Source organism: Diplotaxodon limnothrissa, linkage group LG11, assembly GCF_057381915.1.
Source record: "Diplotaxodon limnothrissa isolate DT_005_m linkage group LG11, D_limnothrissa_male_GT1.1, whole genome shotgun sequence".
Taxonomy (NCBI): domain Eukaryota; kingdom Metazoa; phylum Chordata; class Actinopteri; order Cichliformes; family Cichlidae; genus Diplotaxodon; species Diplotaxodon limnothrissa.
Window position 1 is genome coordinate 30,855,717 of NC_140606.1, and position 23,410 is coordinate 30,879,126.

At 42.2% G+C, this 23,410-nt stretch overlaps 1 protein-coding gene across 1 annotated transcript; it reads left to right on the forward strand.

Annotated features, from left to right (window-relative positions):
* The first annotated feature begins 1,583 nt into the window (after positions 1-1,583).
* chn2 (chimerin 2) lies at positions 1,584-22,484 on the forward strand. Its single transcript, XM_085365788.1, has 13 exons — positions 1,584-2,061; positions 8,943-8,981; positions 10,504-10,559; positions 12,204-12,235; positions 12,443-12,556; positions 12,708-12,978; positions 17,542-17,625; positions 18,640-18,724; positions 19,961-20,134; positions 20,324-20,401; positions 20,612-20,749; positions 20,844-20,949; positions 21,414-22,484. The coding sequence occupies exons 1-13, from the start codon at positions 2,013-2,015 to the stop codon at positions 21,583-21,585; spliced, it is 1,398 nt and encodes a 465-aa protein (XP_085221914.1). The 5' UTR covers positions 1,584-2,012; the 3' UTR covers positions 21,586-22,484.
* Positions 22,485-23,410: the final 926 nt, after the last annotated feature.

Sequence of the window (23,410 nt, forward strand, 5' to 3'; positions counted from 1 at the left end):
TGAAATAATGGTTTATGTTTACTAAGTTAGTTGTATACCTAAAATTTATTTTATGCTGTAATATATAATATACTTAATTTTTTTGAGCACTGTATATTTAGCCTTTGCCAAGGAGGTGTTTTAACCTTCACATAGAAAAATAGCAATGCACTGGCCAGCTGGAAAAAGGTGAAGTGGAAACTAATTATCTGGTGTTTCTGGTGAACACAGATGCAAGTAATAAATCTTTGAATGAGCCTAACAGTACTGCAAACTTGGGCAACATTTAAAATAGGAGTAATAACTCTGTTCTTCAGAACATTTTTAGTTTATCTGCTTTAAAGCATCAACAAATAGCTTGCACTCTATATTATTTGGTATCATGAAACAGGAATCCTTTGGGTTTGTTTCTCACTGACATCTGGAAAGTGCTTGGAGCTGATGTAAAGTGAAAGTGGCAGGCACCAGGGCTGATGTGATAGGTTGAGACAGCTGTCCATCAGATCTCAAACGGTTCTCACCTATTCCACAGCTGAGGGACTGAGCATTGTTTTAAATATAGTGATATTTTGCCTTTTGCTGAATTGAGACTCACTTACTTGGCGATCATTTCTGTGGAGGAGACCAAACCAGAGCTAAAAGATTTGAATATGGTGCTTAAACTCGTCGGCGTGTGAGCATCAGTCGGCTATTCTAGATGATACAATCAGTGTGTCAATAACCTGTAAACAAAATCACTCATTCTTTAACACTGATTGATGGTTGTGTTATTACTATTATTAATAAAATCATTGATGGCTGCTCTCTGTTGTTCAAGCAATGGCACGTGACAGTGAGCCTGGCATGTATCGTGCCAAGGACAAGTATTCAAACACACAACTCTGAAACAATGATGGAAATCTCTTGTGTGTGTGTGTGTGTGTGTGTGTGTCTGTGTGTGTGAATGACTGATCCTTCTGCCTCCGATGCAGTGAAAAAAAGACGGTACAAGGAGCTGCTTGCAAAAGGTTTTTGGAAAGAGCTGATGGTGAGATTTTTTCTGAGGCGGTTGTAACGTCATTAACAATCTGCTTTTCTATCAATTTCCGGTGTGTTTTTATTGACTGTTTTGCTTATAGTACACAATTCTGTCTGCAGGTGCAGCCACACTGCACACACCCTGCTGTTGGGCAGAGGTCAGGGTGAAGTCGTGAGCATGTAACTGGTGGATGTGCAGAAGCTGTCAAAATAATACAAAATGTAAGCCAGTTGATCGTTTTCTCCATCGCTCTTTTTTTAACTGATAAAAACGTTCATTTCTTCGAGCGATATATATTTTTGCACCACCAGATGGCGCACAGACACCGGGCTCGCCACAGCTGTTTCATCAAAAATGAAAATAAGAACTGCCAGCTCTGGAATAATACAATTTGCCCATTTGTGCCTTTTCATGAATCAAACGAGTGTGGTTTGAGGAAGAAAGTTCCGTCTGTTTGACATTCCGCAAGCGGAGCTGAGCTCTGCTGTTTTGGGCTTGTTTTTGCCTGTCAGGACTGCTTACATCTGGAAAACCTTGCTCCACAAAACTTTCACTTTAAGAAGGCGCGTCTAGGCTGCGGTGTGTTTATTGCGATCCTTAAAGTGGCACATGGACGCCGTGGCTGGGCTCTGCATGGCACGACACTTTGTACCTACAGGTTCGGTCCATTGTGGGGAGGAAACGTTTTGACGAAACCGACCCACGGAGCACGTTCCTGTAGTCTTTTTCATCTTTCTCATTTATTTTTGAATCCACGGCACCCACGGTGTATGCGGCAGCGTGAACTCCTCGCCGAGGCGCGCAGCGAGGCGAAGGAAAGGATCAGCAGATTCAAACGGACGGACAGGGGTGGTGTTGGTGGGGTCGGGATCAAACAAGACATGAAATGATCACCAGTCAGGCGTCAAAGGTGAAGCACACTGGGGCGTGAGGGAAATGGAGGCACCGCCAGGGACGAGCTGCTGTGAGCCCACCTTGGCCAAACAGGACTAACCGAGTCGTGAAAGTGATTGGGATGGCAGCATCCAGCAACTCAAGCCTCTCAGGTTCATCTTTATCCTCTGGTAAGAGTTCAAATTCTCCCCAAACGAACAGACACAGAAGCTTTGCACTAAATAATAGAAATAATAATAGGATTGCATTTCCTCTTGAGAAGTTTCTAATGCTTTCGTTTGGCTTGAATCAAACTTTTCTCTCCCGTTGGCTTGTATACAACCCACGCATTATCTTAATCTCTATTAATCTGTCTCACAGATTCCTTTCATTAAACTTTCTCGAGGTGGCAGCTGTGATAATATAGAAAAAAAAAACCCTCTAAGTGGATGCAGCTGTGGAGGTACTGGGGTAAAAGGAAAGCCCTTCATGTGCACAAGGATTATAAGGTCGTGAGATGCAGTCAGTGTGACGCTTGGTTTTGGATGTTGTCCTTAACGTTGCCAATCATTTCCACAATTCCACTATTGACTTTCCACTTGGCTGTCTTCTGTGATTATCTTTGGCCTCCTTTGTCTACCATTTTCCAAAAATGCAACATCAACCAGGCTGAGGTGTTTTCTGATATTTTTTTTAATCTAATATGCCCAGTTGAGTGATTATAATACATCTCAGACTGCTTCAGTTTGCAGAAAACTCCAGCCAAATCCCCTTTGCATAAACAATGGTATAGCTCAGTGATTAGCGCATATTATTTGTCATTTTTGTGTGCTTTGCTTTTCACAGAAGGAAAAGCAGAATGTTTGTCAGCAGCTGTTCAAATAAACCCTGAAAATGCAGTGGGAGCAGCAGAATGCTTTCTCTGCGCATAGTCCCTTGTGTGTTGATAAGGAGTAGCTCGTATTTGCCAGAGTATAAAGTACAACCTCCACTATCGCAGCACTGCTTGATGTGGAAGCCCCACCAAACAACCAGGGGCGAGCGTGTGTGACAGAGGGATGAGGCTGTTTGTAACGCTGAGCCTCCGCACGCGTGGTTTATGTTTGGACTATAAAATCACATCAAGAAAATGTGCAAAAAAGAGGGGAAAAAAAAGCTGCAGCAAAAAGTCAAATTCAGCATTGCTTTGGTGGATTTTCATTTAATTTATGGCAGGACGAGGACATTCCATAAAGTGTTTGTTTTACTTTCTCACTGTCTCTGCATCCTGACCACACACCAGCGTCACATTTCCCAAGGTACTGCCCAGTGGGAGGGACAGACAGTCAAGCTGATATAGCCCAGGGTGACCACAGGCTTCACAAAGCATTATCTCATGTGTGCGTTTCAGAAAGAAGTGGATTTATTGTTTGACCGCTGCTGCTTTAAGAGGAAAGTCTCTTCTTTCTGTGGCATTGGAGGGTTGTCATTACTGTTGGGCTCTCAATATAATTATCAGAGGTTACAAGCTGCACTGTTGCCAGGGATGGAGTGGTTGTCGCAAGGGTATTATTATTTTCGTGCAGAGCTCTTTGGCAGCCAGATGCAACATTTGAATAATCTTGTCTATGAGGCATATGACTGAAACATGAATCTCTGTGAAATTCCAGCTCCATATTAGGTCTTCTGTTCTTGCTGCAAACAAAGTGCTTTGGTATATTTGGCTAAATCCATCATATTTGTAAATCTGCACAATCGAATTGTAACTGATGGCAATTTTCTTTTATTTTCAAGTAACAAAAAGAGGTAACTGGGTTGATTTGTTTCTTTACTTTCTGCAAAATATCTACAAAACCCAATACAATGGGGTATTAGATTGTATGCAAATCACCAAAAAGCATGTTGTAGACATTTTTGAACTGAATGTTTAATATACAGCTGGAAGATAATAGCTATAGCCTCTATTCTTTGAAGTTGATTATAGCAATAGACAACCAAAATGATTGCCATAAGATTGCAACATAAATGTTGCAATCTCATCCTTTCCCTGGAAACATATCCTCTGGCTTTCTGTCTAAATCGGGGAGATTCCTACACATTCTTGGCGTGGTTAGGCATGGAAGCATGTAACTGTACCAGCAGCACACCATTTGGCAGACGGCTTCAGGAAATGAAGCTTTGAAAATGTTTTGTGAGGGCTACAGCATGAAAGTATGTCTTTAGATCCAGCCTTAAATGATAAAGTTGGTCAGGGAGGCAGACATGTCGCCATGCATTACAGACAGGCTGACTGTTAAGTGCGATCCTACACATTTCTTACAACATATCTCAACATATTTCTGTTACTTCTTTATTTTTCCTCATTTATTTGTTAATCTTTCAGGACTAGATTTGTGTCATGTTTTACTTGCATGTTTGCATTCACATTCTCCACAGCAGACTCAAAGAAATGTCAAAATCAGGTTACCAAATGATATTTTTCCTTGTTTAAACTCGCCTACACTTCTTTTTAACAGCCAGCTTTCCCTAAGGGTGTCTATGCCAGCAGCACACAAACACACTCCACAGAGAGAGAGACACTCTCCTACCTGTCACATGTTATTTGGTCAGCTAAGACTGTGTTGAGATACTTGTTTTGGATCACTGTAACACACAGATGGTCTCCCTGCTGCAGCTCTGATGTATCCCACTGACATGCTTGTGTGTGCAAGTATTTTTGTGAGGTACGCACACTTGGAGATCTTCTCCAGAATGTGTCGTTTCTTAATCCTCCTTATGCGTGTGGATAAATCTCAAACCTGTAACTAAAACTTCAAAGTGTTTTTTTTTTTTTCCCCCCCACAAGTGGTCAACAGTAAAATTATTTTTCACAGTCACCTTTTGTTATGTTTATGAAACGGCCTTTTCTGATCATACATAAGCATCTTTACAGTCTTCACGAAGAACAGAAATAAGAATTTCTGTTCTCTTCATCTTTAGATGGTTAAAATGAGGAAAAATCAGATGGTATTTGAAACTGTAGAAGATATTCAAAGGACTTGAAATTAAGGACTCCTCCTGCCAGAACAAGACCTTGAAAGGTTTAAAAAAATAAACTAAAAGCAGTCGTGTACTGTTGGTCCATAATTTGCTTAAAAATCCCCACAATTTTTCTAGTCTGTACAATCAGCATGTGATTGAAGTCCGGTGAATAACTATTTTGGAATTACGGACGTTTTTATACACAGTGCCTGATTTTCAGAGGCCAGAAAACACCTAACAGAGCCCAAACAATACAAAAAAATCTTTAGATAAACAGAACAAAGCTGAATTTTTAGCACAATGATGGTAATAAAAAGATATGAAGGAAAGAAACGGCTCATGATCCAAACTATACCACATCATCTGTCAAACATGGCAAAGGGAGTGTTATGGTTATGGGCATGTATGGCTGCCAGTGGAAGTGGGTCACTAGTGTTTATTGATGATATGACTGCTAACAGAAGCAGCAGGATTAATTATGAAGCATACAGGGCTGTACTCTCTGCTCAGATTCAGACAAATACTGCAAAACTGACAGATCTTCACAGTGCAAATGAATAATGACCCAAAGCATAGTGTAAAAGCAGTAGAGTTTCTTATGGTAGAGAAATGGGATATTCTTCAATGACCTAGTCGATCACCTGATCTCAACCCGATAGAGCATGCATTTCAATCGCTGAAGACAAATCTGAAAGTAGAAAGACCCACAAACAAGCAACAACTGAAGATGATGCAGTAAAGGCCTGGTGGAGCATCTCAAGGGAGGAACGATAGCATTTGGTGATGTCTATTGGTTCCAGACTTTAGGCAATCAATGACTGCAAAGGATTTTCATTCAAGTGATTAAAATAATCCTTATATTCAAAATTGTTTTAATTTGTCCAGTTTCAGTTGAGCCTCTGAAAAATGGGGGACTGTGGATTAAAAAAATGACTGTAATTCTTAAACAGTTAATGAAGGAAAGAAATCCTTGAATTAAAACTGAAAGTCTGCACTTCAGTCACATATCAATTGCTTGATTTAAAATCCACCGTAGTGGTGTCCCACAAATTTTGGGAGCTGACTATAAGCTGTAAAAAGGACTGCACAAATCAGATTTAAAGACATCTGCACGTACGATACAGTGACAGTGGGTCCCAGTTTCCAGTGAAATTACTGGCTCCATATTACCTCTGCAGATACGCCCCCAGATATGCAGCATTGCATTGCCTGTTGGGAAACATCCCATCAGATGGTCAGGTATTGGTCTCATTTCTCCTTGTAATTGTAGTTTCTGTGTCACCTTCACTGTTGACAACAGCAGTGAGGATTGTGCACAGAAATCCTGTCTTAAAATACTCCAAAGTTGCTGTTGTCAGCCATGCATTCAGTGTACATCAACACAAGTCATTGTTTTAGGCGCTGAAGCGGAATATTTCTTTTGCATTTTGCACAGACAGTAGAGCGGATGGTATCTCGGGGGATAAAACTCTTAGCTTGATCTTTATTCATCGCAAATTCTCTTTGTCATCGAAGCAAACACCCGCTGGTAATTATTTTATTGAATGCTTCTGACTTGGTGAGTAATGGAGGGCAACGCAATTAATAGCTGTTTCTTCGGGGGGGAAGAGCCCTCTGGCTGCTTCAGAGTTTTAAAATTCTCCCTGATCATCGTCAGAGAGACGCCACACAAACTCTGAGCCACTTGGAAATTCTTTTTGATGTTCTTTGGGTGTTTATGTGCATGTGCGAGCTTGCGTATACGTATACGTGTGTGTGTGTGTGTGTGTGTGTGTGTGTGTGTGTGTGTGTGTGGGTAGGTAGGTATTTGCACATATGTGTATATTTGGGCAAGTGTCTGCCAGTGTTTGCATCTGAACCAGCACTTACGCGCTCCCTCTTTTGTAGCCAAAGCTGCTGCTCAATTCCAGGCCGAAATGCCATTCGTCATTATTAAGAATTAGATTGAAAAGAGAATATTTGGCAGCCCACCAGATGAAATCACATTCTTTAAATAAGCTGCAGTGGAATAAATCTTTCAGGCTGTTGCCAGTGCAGTACACAGTGACAAAGCGTCAGTGTTGAACAATACATTTTCCAAGGCAGCTTAGCCGCGCATCGGCAAATGGAGCCCGAAGGTTATTTGGTAGTGTTGGAAGGCAGACACTCTGTGAAGGGCTTCAGCAACAAAATTTATCGGGGTCGGGCTTGTTTGCCTTTTCTTTTTGTCATTTACATATTCAGCTGTTAATTGTGTGCACCTGTCTTGTTTGTGCCCTGTAATAAACAGAGCTCTTTGCACAGTGACTGTGCCGCAATGATGAGCTTTTTATTTTATTTGAAAATACTGCAACCTCCAGTCAAACTCATGCTGCCACCGCTCGCAGAGAAGCCAGCAGGAAGGAAGCGCCCTGACTGTCTGCTCTTCAAGTGCTGTCAGACACAAAAAAAATCAAAGAGGAACATAGAGATGTTAGTGGAACAGTTTTAACACAGATGCACTTCATATGACTAATGATTTTCAGTTTAGCTGCCTGGACCTCGGTGGCCATATCCAGCAAGTGCTCACTGGTTTTCATTATCTGATTCCCATCCCCATATGAGGTGTGTTTTATTACTTTCCTTCCTCGCCAGAGGGGTGTGGTGCGGATTTGCTGATGAGTACAAAGGAATGCTTTACATGTATCATCTGGGCGCAGTTGGGTAAATCTCTCTCTCTCTGGCACTGGGAGTGACATTGCTGGCTATTTTCTGCATTTGGCATGAAGTCTAATCTGCCTATGTGATAGCTATAGGCCACCAGGACTGATATTGTATGACTGAGTCAGTGTCACAGTGTGCATGCTTGAGCATACCAGGCATTCAGTAATTTTCAAACATGCAATTAATTGTTTCTTCTAAGGGAAGAAAATCTAATTCTTATGAGATTTTTAGCTGTAACTGGTGTCAAATTAGCATGTTTTAACTGACTGCAATTTAATAGATTGTGAAAATCTTCAGGTTTTTGTAATTACAACCTTGTAACACGATTAAAAAAACCAAACAAACAAACGTTTGAGTTTGAAGGTTGAAGCTTGACACGACCTAAAAGTCCTCGCCAGGAGCGCTGATTTGTTTGGGATCTTGCCAGACTGCTCTGCAAACACAGTCAAAAACAACAAAGGGATATCAGTTTCTACATCATGAAACTGATGTGTACAAGTAACAAGTTGCTGTGCAAAAAACAAAACCAAACACTCCAAAAATGGATTTTGCACAAATGTATTAAGTTTTAATGTAACAAACTGTTTATGGGGACTATATCAGGAAAACTGAAAATATATACAGTACTATAGTGTAACGCCTACAGTGCTGTAGTGTGATTTCCCTTTTTGCTGTACAGTAAAAGAAAACCTGACGATGTATATTAGCCATTCTTATGATTACGGGTGTCAACGTGTTTTTATTTTTTTATTTTTTATGACTTACCTTTGGCCACATTTTAATTCATTCGGTGACGTTTTCTCAGAGTATTACAAGTCATTTCTTTTCTCAGTAGGAGTAAACTCTGACTTGCTGCAGAGAACTTACTCCACCTTCTCTGAAACGTTTCCTGAGCTAATGTAACATCGTGCTCCATAATCACATAATCATATCTCAGCCACCACATTTCCCACGGGGATGTCTTGCTGTGTGTAGCAAGATTCAAATTGTATTTACTTCTGCTAATTTTGATTGGCGTGTTTGTAGTCTCACCGCAGGGCAGATGGGTGCTGTCGGGGACCTTGGTGGTTGTTAATATAGATCAGGTGCGTGCCGACACAATGTTTAGCAAGCGGACATCAGCCCGTACCGACTGTCCTTGAAGCGCAGACGCTGATTAGAATTGTATTCACTGGTGCGTCTCAAGAGGCAGCTGCGCAGCATGAATCCATATGCATAATTATAGCGGAGAGATAAACAACAGTGACATAACAGTGGTAAAGGGCGCACACTCATCCCACTGGGAAAAAGCTAGAAGTGGAGTTTTTGTAATGAGAGAAAACAGGAGAGTTTATTAACACAATCATGAGTTTGTGACAAAAGCCTGTTTTTGTATTTTTGTGTTTTGCAGACCCTGAGGATTATCAGCCACCCATATGGAAGTCTTATTGTGAGTAATTAATTCCCTTTATACACTGATTAGCAGTGCTTTCACCTAACTTTGCCTTTGGTGTGCTTCACCTTTTTTTTTTTTTTCCTGCTCCACATTTCACACAGAAATGTTTTCTGTCCTTTGAAGAATTAGGTTTGGTTTAGCATAACAAAATTAGATGCACTGCAGGTTCCAAAAGGCCACGCACACACGCTTTAAAGGCACACACTGAGAACACACTCGCCCACTGAATTCATTCACACAAGCGCAAATGCAAAGCAGCCAATTCCTGATCTCTGAGTAAAATAGGTTACCAGCAGCTAGGAAAATAGGATTTTCTACCTGCTAAAGAGCCTCATTTAAAACGGGGTCCTCAGAACGCCCACTTCATTATGCAGTGTTTTTACCATGTGGGAGGAAACGGGTTGGCTCGTCAGAATAGAGGTAAACGCACTGATTGAAGCTGAGCTGAAATCGTCTCTGCTGGGGAAAATGTCTGTCCTACATTTTGCTTAACTAATTACAATTTATAGCTTTTTAAAATAACTTCCCCTGTAATTAAATGTCTAGTCTGCGTAATTTTACATTAATGCTGCTCCCGTCTGACTCCTCTCATCCTATGTTGAGGTATTTTTGGATTCCCTCTGTCTTGGGAATGGATGATGTCCAGATCTTGCTGGTTGGCTTAAGTCAGCCTGACAAAACATGAAATTTCACAGTCAGGAGAGCCTTCCCCCTGCCTGGAGAATCTGCTGCGGTGAAGACTTAGCTCAGCCTCACACAGCACTTTCTTTAGCACTGCTTGCCAGTAGTGAGGACACTGGAGTGGAGCCGTCATCCACACACAAGGCTGCCAAACGATGGGACTGAGAGCATTAAAACAGGAAACATTTTTGTTTGTTTCATTTGTTTGTTGGCGATTTTGTGAAGTTTGCTTTGGTAAAAGGGAAAGTGCACTTCTAGACTCATAAAAAATCATGGTTAGCTACTGATTCTGATTCTCTGTTTTGGCTGCTCACTTTTTTTTAAACAGCTAATTGAACGTGCTATTTCTGGGAGGCGGCTGAGATGTTTGTGCTCATTAAATCCCTGCCACAAATCTCTCATTTCCATTTTTTCCCCCGTTTCACTACTAACGCTAATAATAGGCTTGCACTTGCACCACGTGTGTAAAAGTGTCTTTGTGTTTCAAAGTTGAAAGCAATCTATGGAGTTATAAGTGCACATTAGGTAAACAGGTCCTAATTCACGCAAATGGATTTCAGATATATGGCCCTGTAAAACACTCACTGCTAAGCACTGCACACAAAAGCTAATGGCTCCTTATGTACCTGTTACTTCTGCTCTCTGAGCAGCGGTTAGAAGCTTCTTCCACAGGCTGCAGCCTATTAAGTGGAAATATGGCTTTACTCATAGCTGTTGTCCTTTGTGTAAATGCTGCACAGCACACTTTATTTCCTTCCTCTTAACTGTGTATTAACCACGCTTCTATTTGGTGGAAAACATGGAGCCTTCATCAATATGCATGTTTCTCCAACAGTGTACCAGCTACAGCAGGAAGCCCCAAGACCAAAGAGGATCACATGTCCTCAGGAGGTATGTGCAGCTTTGTGAACAACTGCATAGATGCTGAAAGGATCATAATCATATTTTTGTCACTGTAAATGTGAAAAACAATTCTTACCTCAGTGATAAATGATAAACAAATTCAATGCATTTAAATTAAGAAAAAGTCCAAATTTCTGAAACTGCTTGATTGCTCAGATAATTCATGTAGGCTTGCATTTGTATGGTTTAAAATTTCCAACGCACAGCAGCAGCGAAGCAACAATAAACGTTCTGATGCGAAACTAAGCCAGAATACAAGCAAAGCATGAATCCCATCTGTGATTGTATTCATTGTTTGTTTATTGCTGCCAAATGTCCGATATAACAATCGACCATATGGTCAGGCGCTGGAGCTAACTGACACAGTTATCGACACCATCAAATTCGAATTTATTATTTCTGAGTGTCTTTCCCTTCATGAGTCAGTCTACCACGCTACATGTACACCACTGCTCAGTTTTCACGCTCAGGTTTTTCCCGTGGAACACATTCGCTGACAAGTGATCGAGTCTGGCAGCTGGGAGCCAGACCACTCGGTAACCTGCGGGGAGCTGCTTGTTGAACCTCCCGCACCCAAAGTGTAACCATTTAAACTGCAAAATAAAAATTAAATAAGTGACGCTCCTTTCCTTAAAGTTTGTTTAGGAGCATTTTTTTCAGGGACTTTTTAAGGCAAAATTTAATGATATTTCCAAATCAATTACTATGTCGTTTTAGCTTGCACAGGGTTTGATTGTTCTCTCAATCCCGTGAATGAAAGGGCCGATTGAAGTGCTGCCATCACCTATAGTGCAGCTACAATTGCACATTTTATCCTATAAGAAACATCAAGATGTGTTACAAGTGTAGAAGAGAAATTCAAGATCAGGGGCGCTTTCGAAGGAGACTGCAGATTCGATCCCTTCAGTTATGTCAGGAAAGCTCATGGAGCAAGTTGCTCTACTTTTTACTTCCCTCGCAGAAAGATCTGTGAATTTTCTATTGTATAAGCGTCCAGAAATGATGCGTGTCTCATCCTATTTTGAGTCTTGCCACACTTTGATGAGCTAAGAGAAGCCTGTGGGCTGCTATTACTAGATAAGTAGTTGTCCAGTAATTCACTACAAAATGATGTTTGACATATTACCAAATCCAATGTCGTCATAGCTATTATCTATAAAAGATTACAGAAAGAAGGCCAGGAAAGAGGAAGAAAAAAAGAAGTCATGATTCACCGTGGCAGTGCTATAAAAGCTCAAATCTATGACATGAAAAAACCCCTCTTGTGTTATTGCAGGCGATCACTATAGCGATATCTGTGGTTATATTTACATTCAAGATTAAAAATAGGTTTAGCCATATCTCTTGGTAGACTTGTAATACATAGACACTAACAGGCTTAATATAAATTTTTGCAGCTGGCCATCTATCACCAGCTGTTTTAGTGCTTTGCCTCCAATTCATCTCCACAGTGTGTGAGCTGAATTTGTGGCTTTGGTAGCTGTGAATAGACACGGGGGTACAGATGGTAATCTGTGCTGTGGTGTTGGGCCTTTTATCTTTCACACAGGCTGTAAGAACAATTTGCAAAGCTATTTGATTGAGCTTTCATGTTATATTGCTGCAGCCAATATTTCTTCTTCTGGTTTACAGATGGAGAGCAGACCGAAATACTATGGCAGAGAGTGAGTGTAACTGAATTTCTTTCATCATTTCTATGTTGTTTTTCCCCCCGCGACGCACAGTGAATGGTTTTCAGTCGTAGATTATAAGTGGGTGTGGATATGTATCTATTTGTTTGTCTTTTGATCAGCATTCAATATGTAAAGCTTCATGAGTGAGGAGGAAATCACATTGCAGGACTTATATACGTTTTTTTTAAAAAAAAATAGATTTCATGGCGTGATCTCTCGAGATTATGCTGATGAGCTGCTGGTGGGAACAGAGGGTGCTTACCTCATCAGGGAGAGCCAAAGACAGCCAGGGACATGCACCTTGGCCTTAAGGTAACAAATCCATCAATATGCAGCACCGAATCCCTGAGAGGTCGGCTCTACCAGCATCCCAACACTCACCGAGTCTCCACTTTGATCGCTTTTACTCACCCGCTCAACCTCTAAAACGTATCTACCGACTACATCCTCATTCTCCATCCAGGTTTGGACACCAGACCCTCAACTACCGATTGTTTTACGATGGGAAGCACTTTGTCGGGGAGAAGCGGTTTGAGTCGGTCCACGACCTTGTGACGGACGCCCTCATCACTCTTTACATCGAGACCAAGGCAGCAGAGTACATCGCCAAAATGACCACTAACCCCATCTACGAGCATCTTGGTTACACGTCGCTGCTCAAGGACAAAATGGTGCACAGACTGAGCCGTGGACGCACAGAACCACGCAGGGTCACCTTCCAGAGAGATGAAAAGGTGGGTTTTATGACTGGATGTTGTACTGCGCTCATCCAGTTTGTAACAAGTGTATACCATGTAGAGTAAATAGAAGTGTGTATGTGTGAGATTCTGATCCTAAAACACTATCAGGGTCTCTGAGTCATTCAGAAACTGTGGGCATTCAGACTCGGAAAGAATCTGAGTGGCAAGAAGAATAAGAAATCCTACAACAAACTGTGTAGCTCCGCATCCCTTAATCAAAACATCTGGAATTACACGAAGAGTCAGAAACTTCTTAGAAGTTCCCCAAAGCTGAACTGAGCTCTACAAAATACCTTCAAAAACAATGTTTAACTGGGGGAATTTGTGCTGAGGGTGGTCCTGCCAAATATTTCTTTGTTTTGTGCTGCAGATTTTTGCATTTTGTGGATGTGGTACATGCGGTAACTGTAATTAGATTTTCTTTGAATTTTGCTTCTGTGGATTGACCTAAGCAAGCTAATTATTGACTCTTGGCTTGGGTAATATTCCAACAGGAAGGGAGCGGTGCAAAAGAAAACTTCTCCATTATATTGTTCACAATTCTGCATCCAAATGGTATAAAATACTAAAGAAGTATAGTAAATAACAAACAGACTTGTTTTCACTTTTTATTTTTTTCATCCAAATTATTTGGCTGCCCATAATCTTTCAAAACATCCACAACAAGCCAGCATTATTGCAAAGATTTAACGAGTTGCAGATTACAGTAGCTGGTATTTATCACCAGCACTGGGTAAATACTGGGGTTTTGATCCAGTTCCATACTACTTAACATTTCCAGTACATTTCCTGTAGAACGAGAGCATTCCTGAGAGGACACTTTGTCCTGTGAGTGAGACGTACATTATCCTTGCTGCCTCTGGGTGTGTTCACTGCTGCCATGCTTCATTGCCTTCACTGAAAGGTAATGATGACCAAGGGGACTGGGACTTTGCTCGGCCTGCCATCCATATCAGACACGTTGATCTTGGGTGAGACAGGTTTCACATTGTATTCGTTGGCACTCGCAAGCTGATGTCAGATTAAGGTCTGTAAATGATTTCTTAATCAGGATGAGGAATGTCTGCCTTCTTCATGTTTTTTAAAAGTGTCCTTCCACTAGGTGGCAATCTGAACTTAGTTCTTGTGCCTTTTTTAAGAGGTGATGGCAGCCAGAGTCACAGCCGAGCTTTAATGTTTACATTTATTTACTATTTTTATATTTCTTGCTGTTTTGCTGTGAGCGCGTGAGCTGTATCGTTAATGTGTCTCTCAGCTTTGATTTATTCTGGGATATTTTGTCTTGAAAATGTCAGCTTCTAGTTCATCACTCAGCAACAGGCAGATGGCAGCCTGTCAGGAGGACCATCATTGCTGTGTTAACATCATCAGTCTTGAGTTCGATTTCTGTAACGCGAGAGCATTAATGCAAGCATTGGCTGCTGGTCAGCGAGTAGTCCATTGACTTATTGCTGTTTTAAATAAACTTTGACAGATACGGCTACACCGAGAACTCCTCTAAGATGTGCAGACACGTCTGCATCTGCATGAAAGGCAGCGCTTCATTGAAAAGTGTCCCTCGTGTGTTCGATCCACAGCCTGATTTTTAGGTTTGAATGACTGTGGACTGCATTCTGTAATAAGCATCCCATTTGGCAAGTAAAACTGGAGCATGTCTCTAGCTAAATGTCAGATTTTCAGCTATCTGTGTGTCTTTGAAAAACTGACTATGCATTCCTCCTGCCAAGTATCTCAGCCGGTGACAGCTGTGATAATGGCAGACTTTGTCAGGCACCGTTTGAAAACCACCTGCCAGTCTCTTCTCACAGAGAGACTGTCTTCTGTCGGCTCAAATATTCCGCGTCTGAGAAGCAGAGACCTGACCCGATGGCTTGAATCTGTGGTCGCTTTTAAACTTTGTGTTTACCAATTACACAGCTCCACCCCGAGGCCTTTAACAGCCACAGAAGCTTCACTGTACACTCAAAATTCACGCGTGTTTACTCGGTGTCGGGTTGACACCTATGTAATACCGTAACTGTGAATGCTTGTGTAATTAAAACCCTCTCACAAGGTGAAAGGGGGCACTTGAGTGAGCCATCACTCTCCTGAGTTTCTTTGCGTGTGCAGGAATTTACTCAGTGACTAAAGCCTCTCTAAAGCCACATTGCTCCTGATGCTCACCACACTGGTTTAATCTCAGTGGCGCTCTCAACAAGCTGCCCTGCGTGCGTGCCCAAGAAAGATTTTCAAAGGTTTCGCCATGTTTTTTTTTTTTTTTTTTTTTTTTTTTGTTTATTTGTTTGTGTTTTAGGATAATTACCTGTTTGCTCTGCTATAAAAAAAAATGCAAAAACAACTATTTATGTCTCTTTAGTTGCAAAATGTCAAAACGCTACTTAAACAGTATTTTTATGTGGTACTTTTCCAGAGTGTGATAGATGCATGTTCGGTGGTCCTAGCCCAGACAAAAGTGACAGTTTCCTCCATTTTCAGTATCTTTCAATACTGTGTCCTTCACAGTATGCCTATTTTTCCATTTGTTAGAGCAGTTTTGTTTTAGTCCCCTTTGTCTCACTGTGCCAGTGTCCACTGTGCTGTTTTCCTACAACTCTAATCATAACTGAGTTCACTCAGCTGCATTCTCACAAAAGTCCTGAGGGGAATAAAAGAGCCAAACTGCTGAAAAGAATGCAGAGCTTGTTGTGGGACCACCTTTTGTGTCCTTTCTTCCAAGCTCTTCTTTAAGAGACAAGAAGCCATCTGCCTGCAGACAAAGAGCACAACCCTTGTCTCCCCCTCCCTTCCCCTGCCTCTCCTCTCCTCCCCTCTGCGCGGCTAAAATATCACGGAGTGGTCTATTCCTCATCTGTCTATACAGACTTAGCTGCAGAGTTAAATTGTACCGTATGGTATGCGTAGGTTTGAAAGAATGCTTGTCACAGTGACAAATTTCTTCACCTGTCTTGTCCCTCTTACAGCTAAGGCCTAGTTTACCCAACAGATATCAGAGACATAAAGGAACAAGCTGGTACACAACATGTCCACTGCCTTCCCCCTCCCTTGTGCTTCTCTGTCTGTCAGTCTAGCTTCCTACCCCTTCATTTTATCTCAGTTTTGCAGTTACCCTTTGGGTCTTTTGCTCTCTGCCTCGCCACTCTGCTTTTGCACCAGCTCTTTATCTCACAAATCCAGTGCCTACGGGCTTTCCAACCTTTGCAGTAGCTTAATAAATCACTTTTTTAATGATGTCATCCAATAGATGGACTGATCTGTTTTGTAACCTGGAAGCTGCTGGACATGAAGTCTTGCTGATGTTTATTCGGAATGTCATGTGATGTGTCGTTTGTGTGCAATACCTCGTTTTAGAAATTGTGACAATTGGAAGCAAGTCTCGTGGTGCTGTTTACTGGCTAATAACAAGCACAGCTAATGGGGACAAATTCAGCATGAACATGGCAACAACCCCCCGCCGGCAAAAAAGACGCTGCTGCAGACCTGCAAATGAGCTTCCTATGGGATTTTGCTTGGATTTGGGCACTCCTGGATTATTCCCTGTGTAAGGATTATTACAGTAATCCCTGTGAATACCAGTTAATGGTCTAGCTCTGCTGGTCTTCTGACACAAGTGATTGTCACAGACTGGAGTAGTCAGGGCAGTGCAGTCCGGGTGTCTGGAAGATCTAGTTTGGATTGCTGTGTGGGGAATTCCACCAGCTGACAGACACAGCTAGAGGTCAAGATCTGTTTGAGTTATGACAACACAGCCTCAGCTCTAACAAGGCTGACAATCTTGGGTCTGTCTCTGAGCAGGCGAGTGACCTGTTTAAAGGATCCAGTGCTGAGTGAGAGCTGCTGGCAGTGAAGTATTATCTGCAGTTAAGTGAAGTGGAGTGTGTCCGGAAGGCACTGTGCTAATGGGAGTGTGCTCAGTGCTATAAAGAGGGCGTCTGCACTATTGATCCTGCTTTAGAGAGCTGTTGAGCTGTGTGAAGTGGTCCTGACAGCACCCGGCTGCCCTCACTCTCAACCTTCTAGCCCCTGCCCATCTAGGACCCTGCTCTATCTCTCGCTCTCTCCCTTTTCCTCCCTCTCTCTTTCTCTCCCTCTTTCTGGGTGTGTGAAAGAGGACCATTGTGCAAAGCACACTCCTGCCCTCAGGCCGCCCACTACCAGTCCTCTTCCCACTGCTGCTCTTGCTTACTGCTGCCACTGGATTCAGATCAGATGCAGAGTCGAGGCTGCGCTGGCTGTCATCAGTCGCCCTCCTGGGTCACAGGGGAGTGGAGTGTAGCTGCTGCCTCTGCTTTGGACAGTTGCCGACAGCGTTTGCTGCACAGCACTCACGGATCCCCTTCACACCTTCCCTCAGAGGAATTGGAGAGTCTCTGGGAGCCCGATCAGTCAAGCATGGAAGCTGAAGAAAACATAGGTTTAGCAGCCGAGCTGATTACCCACAAGGCTAAGAGACAGGAGAGGAAGCGCCAGGAGCTGCTGGCTTTGGCTCTGGGAGTCAAGCTGGGGAGCAAGGGGACTCTCCTGTGGAAGCCTATTAAACTGTTGGCCTCTTGTCCTCAGATCTCTTCACCTCTGGTGCGACGGAGTGCCTTGAAAGATATGCCGGAGAAGCAGTGCTCCTATGAAAAGATCCACAACTTCAAGGTGAGCAATTTCTTCTTAGACACAAGGAATGAAATGAGTCAAAGTGTCAGCTGCTGGCAACATTGTTAACATTTCTCCTAAATGACTATTCATTTATTTTGTAGTAGCTCACTTTTGTTTTTCCTTTGGTTAAGCAACTCTTTAGCGAGATGCATCTCCAGATCCGCAGATGTGTTTGGATCACAGACCACAGTGTGTGTGTGTGTGTGTGTGTGTGTGTGTGTTGCTGTTTTGATGAGAACACATGCAGCTGACACCCATATGCATTGAGGGGAACTAATGGATACCACAACCCATTAACAACAGAACACATTGATTAGCATTGATTTAAAAGCTCTTAGATCTGTTTTTGTTTTAAGCTTCTGATTTTCTAAAAAAAAAAAAAAAAAAGTGTTAGAGTTGCATGCAAGTGCAAGAGTTATGGCTCTCTTAATACACAAATGAGAACTTGGACATACTTGCCTCTGGGCACCTTAAAATTCTTGCAGTGGTGTCTTGGGTTTCAGTTAAGAGGTGAGCTACAGTGATCCCCAGCTTTTTGTTTGCTTTGTCTTTGAAAACCGAACAAAAACTATCCACTCACCACCTGCCATGTGCCCTCTGCACTCATTAATCCACTCCTACCTATTCAAAGTAACAATGAAGGTGTGTTCAAGTGCACATCAGTGTAACTCCATTTGCCACCTTATCCTTGTTCTTACCATAGGCGTACATCTGTTATTTTGACTTTCAGGCTTGCCTCTGTGCTCCCCCGCATGTATCCAATTGCTCAGGATAGATGCCAGACGCGCTGTAGTAAATCCTTTAATCTGCCTCGTGTATACTACAAATGCGCTCATTTGGTGCAGAGTTCCATCCAGTATGGCTTGGCATCACAGTGTAATCCAGCGCATCAAAGGTGGAGAGGTCTCCTGTGTGAACTGGTCATTGACTTGTGTGTGTGTGTGTGTGTGTGTGTGTGTGTGTGTGTGTGTGTGTGTGTGTGTGTGTGTGTGTGTGTGTCTGTCTTCCCAGGTACATACCTTTCGAGGGCCGCACTGGTGCGAATACTGTGCTAACTTCATGTGGGGCCTCATTGCACAGGGAGTCCGCTGCTCAGGTACTCTACGCACTTCAACATAAAATGTTGCATGTGGTAGACTGTTTGAAAATATCCTGTCCCGTAAGTCGGATTACACGAGGCATTATAAGATCTGCGTCTTCTCACGGATGTTTCAGTTATTTAGCGTGGTGGTGGTGGTGGTGGTGTTATGTATTTTCCCTGTTACATCTGTGGCAAACAAGATGACATCGTCCTGTTGCTGACTCATCAAAAGACATTTAAACACAGTGAGGAACAGACATCTTTATAGAATCACAGCTTTAACTGTTATCACTCCTTCTGAGCACTCCACTCACTAATATTTTGTACCACTCCCACCAAATAATTCTAATAAATGTTATTCCACAGCACTCCGTAGCTGCTTAATAACTGCCACTGTCCAAACTAATTCATGCTGATAGAATTTATATCCAAATGTAGGTTATGTCAACAGTAAATGCTACAGATAACCTATGACATATAAAACTCGGGTCAAACACAGGCCAAACGCGGTGTCGCTGTTGTCCAAATATAGCAGCATAACTGCAGGTTTTCAGGGCCTCCACGGGGTTGTTTTCTTGCACAGACGCAATCCTGGGGCTGATGTGCGCTCTTGTGGACTCTGTTGCTCTCTCCCTAAACAGAGAGTTTGTTGTTTAGACATTTGCCATGCTGATAAGCCAGAGGCAAACGGCGGTATCATCAGACACCTCATGTGCTATGGGAAGCAGGAGAGACTTCTTTGTCTCTCTCTCTGTCCCTCAGTTCTCTGCTTATCTCCTCCAACACTGACTGAGAACGAGGACCCCAATCAGCCGACCGGCGTTAACGCTGCTCGGGCGGTTACAAACAAGTTTGTGATGAACGATTTCAGAGTAACATCCCCCAACCTCCCCCACACCCCCACGCCGCCTGGTCTACGAGTACCACTCCTTCAAAAACCTTTATTTCAAGCTGTGCTGCCACACAAGCAGGCATTACTTTTTACACACACTGCTTTTGCCAGCTGTCCAGCACAATCCACGTGACCGAAACTACAACAAGAGCCCCCCGCCAGTGCTGCCTTGTCCGCTGATATCCACCGTTGGCGCAGTACACCGAGACAGCTTAACAGCAGCTGCACTGTCTGACAGTGCAGTTTATCACTGACTCTGGGAAACCTTTTCAAACTGCTGTCTTAAGCCTGGGATGATGGTTGTGTTATCGTCTCTCTCTCTCTCTCTCTCTCTTTTTATCTCACTTTTGCTCTGCTAGACTGTGGGCTGAATGTACACAAACAGTGCTCCAAGCTTGTTCCCAGCGACTGCCAGCCGGACCTGCGCAGGATAAAGAAAGTGTTTAGCTGTGACCTCACGACACTTGTCAAAGCTCACAACGCAACGCGGCCCATGGTGGTGGACATGTGTATTCGAGAAATAGAACTCAGAGGTAGATCCATCACTTATTACTGGTAAAGGAAAGTAGAATATACAGTTATTTCTATTCCTTTACTCGTTTGTAATGTTTAGAAATGCCATTGATCCCTTTTTGTACAAAAGACGCCTGCATTTTCTTTGATTCATTTTTATGTTTTTGTGACAAAGAAACAGACACAAACCTTCCAATTTTCTCTTGCAGGTATGAAATCCGAAGGTCTCTACAGGGTGTCTGGCTTCTCTGAGCACATTGAGGATGTGAGGCTTGCTTTTGATCGAGGTTTGTTGACAGTGAATTCCTTTGCTCTATGCTCTGGGTTTTAGTTCAGAGGTTCGAACCTTTGAGTAAAGTGTTTCAGCTGCAGAGGAGCGTGATACAGTGCTGTATTTTATTTTGGAAATGGCAAAGGAAACCTACAGCAATGATTTTGTATTTTGAACAAATACAAAACGGCATCTTAGTCATATATTTTCTGTTTTGTGTCAACAGATGGCGAGAAGGCTGACATCAGTGCCAGTGCCTATGCAGACATTAACATAATTGCTGGTGCTTTGAAGCTTTACTTTAGAGACCTCCCCATTCCAGTCATTACATTTGACTTGTACTCCAAATTTATTCAAGCTGCAAGTATGAGTGCTTTGCTTTTGCTATTCCGCACCATTACTGTGTTAGTACTTCTCTGCAGGGCTCTGATACTAATCATTTTACTAATGTGATGCAGAACTTCCAAATGCTGAATCCCGACTGGAGGCCATTCACGAAGGTTTGCTGCAGCTCCCTCCGGCCCACTATGAGACCTTACGCTACCTGATGGCTCACCTCAAGAGGTAACTTCGCCCACTAATCAGTTATGCTGTTGCAAAACTGACAAAAAGACAAGCTGTGATTGGATGACACTGGGTTTCTTCGTAACCATGAATATGGGCACTGTAGGTTGTTTTGAGTCAATCCTACATACCTGTAAAGATGCTCCACAGAACAAACTGTGTATTAACCTGCAACTGAAAATAGTCTCCAGTAAATGCACTATTTACATAAGTTTATAAAGATTTGTTGAAAACTACAGTGTCTGCCTAAGATTCAGACTTTTTTTTTTTTTCGTCAAGCTAATCTGTCCACTAGCTTCCTAGCTACTGCAGGAACCCCTCCTCCCACAAGGTTCATGTGCCCTGGCTGGAGACACTGAATGAACACATGGCTCAAAATAAAAACATGTCAAAACAACACTCGTCTGGATGCTTCATAAATCTGTTCCCTGTGCAAACTTGATTTTTTTTTTCTTATTTTACAGGGTGACAATGTTTGAAAAGTACAACTTAATGAATGCTGAAAACCTGGGGATTGTCTTCGGTCCAACTCTTATGCAGCCGCCGGAGCAGAACGCCTTGACAACCCTGAATGACATGAGGCAGCAGAAGCTAGTGGTGCAGCTTATAATAGAGCATGAAGATGTATTATTCTAAGGAGCGAGGCATCCGCCCATTACAAAAGAAGAGAAGGACAACTATTTATTCTATCAGAGGAAATTCAAGCCACCTTAATTCTAGTGAAGAGTCTGAATTCATTGTCGCATGACAGTTTCACTTTGTCGGTTTTAGTGTTGACATCGTCTTGTTACTGTAAGTTTCGGGTCTCTACGCTCAGCCAAGACCATCATTTAGATATTAGGAAAGGATCCTGTGTTTCTAACTACCTACAGTGCAGTTCCCTCCTCTGTTTAATTTGAAGACTGTCACTACCTGGTGTAGACTCAGTCATAATGACAGTGCTGTGTGAAATCTGCTCTGGGCACATTGTCAGTCAGTGAAAGCTGTGTAAACTAAGCCTCACAGATCAGCCAAGTTAATGTTTCTAACATGACGTGTGCATATGTTGTACTGTTTGCGAGAATGCTGGTTTAAAAATGGGATAAAACAATGCAGATCCTGTCATTGTACATAAAATCAGATCATCCAATGATCGATATTTTGACTCTGTGTACAAACAAAGAGAAATAATAAGAAATGAGACAATTGGGCGCTCATAAAGCACTTTTTTGCAACGTGTGTATAGATTTATTTTGTACAGATGTTTATTTTTGTGTTTCTGCATTGTTCTTTGTCACAAATAATATATTCTGTCGGGGCCGGTTGTTTGTGGACTTGTTTGTGTCGATGCAAAAACGGTCCTCGAAAGAAGAGTACTGTCAGAAAAAGCAAACGTGCGTGGGTGCACCATTTCGACTTTCAGTGTATTCAGTGTTATGTGAGGAATACACATGTGGATTAAACACTGGTCATTTATTCATGTCCTATTGAAGACTGCAACAGATGAGCAGAGCTCCTCTGTATACATGCCGGTTGCTCATGTTGCAGTGTTTCAGTATTTCATGCTGTAATTTGGAATATTTTCAATAATGATCTGTTTTTTTTCTTCTTCTTTTTTTTATTGCCAGTAACATTGCTCTGTGCAGCTTGAGTTGCAGTTTGCTTAACTGTCATACTAAAGCTGTACCGGGCGTGTTTCTTTCACACTTGGTTCGATTGAATCCTTTCTACAAATCCATTTTATCAAATTGTATTTTTGTGACAGTTGATAATGTAATTTATGAAATGATGATGATTTATTAAAGGTTTTAAAGCTTGAGTTTGAAATGGGGTGAGCTGCTGCAGTTTTGTGTTTTATAGGGATAGTCTGCACTTCAGTAAGTTGCAGTAGAAGTGGTTCAGGCAGAGTGAAGGCCCAGCCCTGTTGCTAGTGATGATTGCTTATATCCTGAAGCGCAGTGATTGGAAGAGCTTTTTAAAAAAAATCTCGGTTAACCAGTAACGCTACAGTGTCTTAACATTTAACCTCATTCTTGCTACATAACCCTCCCACTGATCCACTTTTACCTGTAGGTGTGTTCAGCAGGGTGGAATTTTTCTGCAGTGAGGGGGAAAAAACAGTCGTTCTCTTTGTGAGAAAGGACATAGTTGCACCACAGTGTTCACTTCCTGTTTGGTTGCTTAAATTCTCTCTCTGGCTTCAGAGCATATCACTGGTTCATGGCAGCATTTTATTTAACTGGAACTACATTTTAGCAGGAAATGATTGCTATAAAAATATATCGTTAATCCATCACAGTTTATCTAGATCATTATTTGTAAGATTATTAAGCGATTAGTTATAAACATCTAAAAAATTGTGGCGTAAATTACTTGCACTTTATTCATGCATCCTGGAAAGCTTTCTGCACAGTATCATCAGATAACTTCTGGAGCCGTTGAAGCTTAGATTTACTGACAAGATATATGCCGATTTGATCCA

Coding starts and splice junctions, on each gene's coding strand:
- chn2 (XM_085365788.1), top strand. CDS start 2,013: ATGGCAGCATCCAGCAACTCAAGCCTCTCAGGTTCATCTTTATCCTCT. Junction 8,982..10,503: donor ACCCATATGGAAGTCTTATT/GTGAGTAATTAA, acceptor TTTCTCCAACAG/TGTACCAGCTACAGCAGGAA. Junction 17,626..18,639: donor AAAAGATCCACAACTTCAAG/GTGAGCAATTTC, acceptor CTGTCTTCCCAG/GTACATACCTTTCGAGGGCC.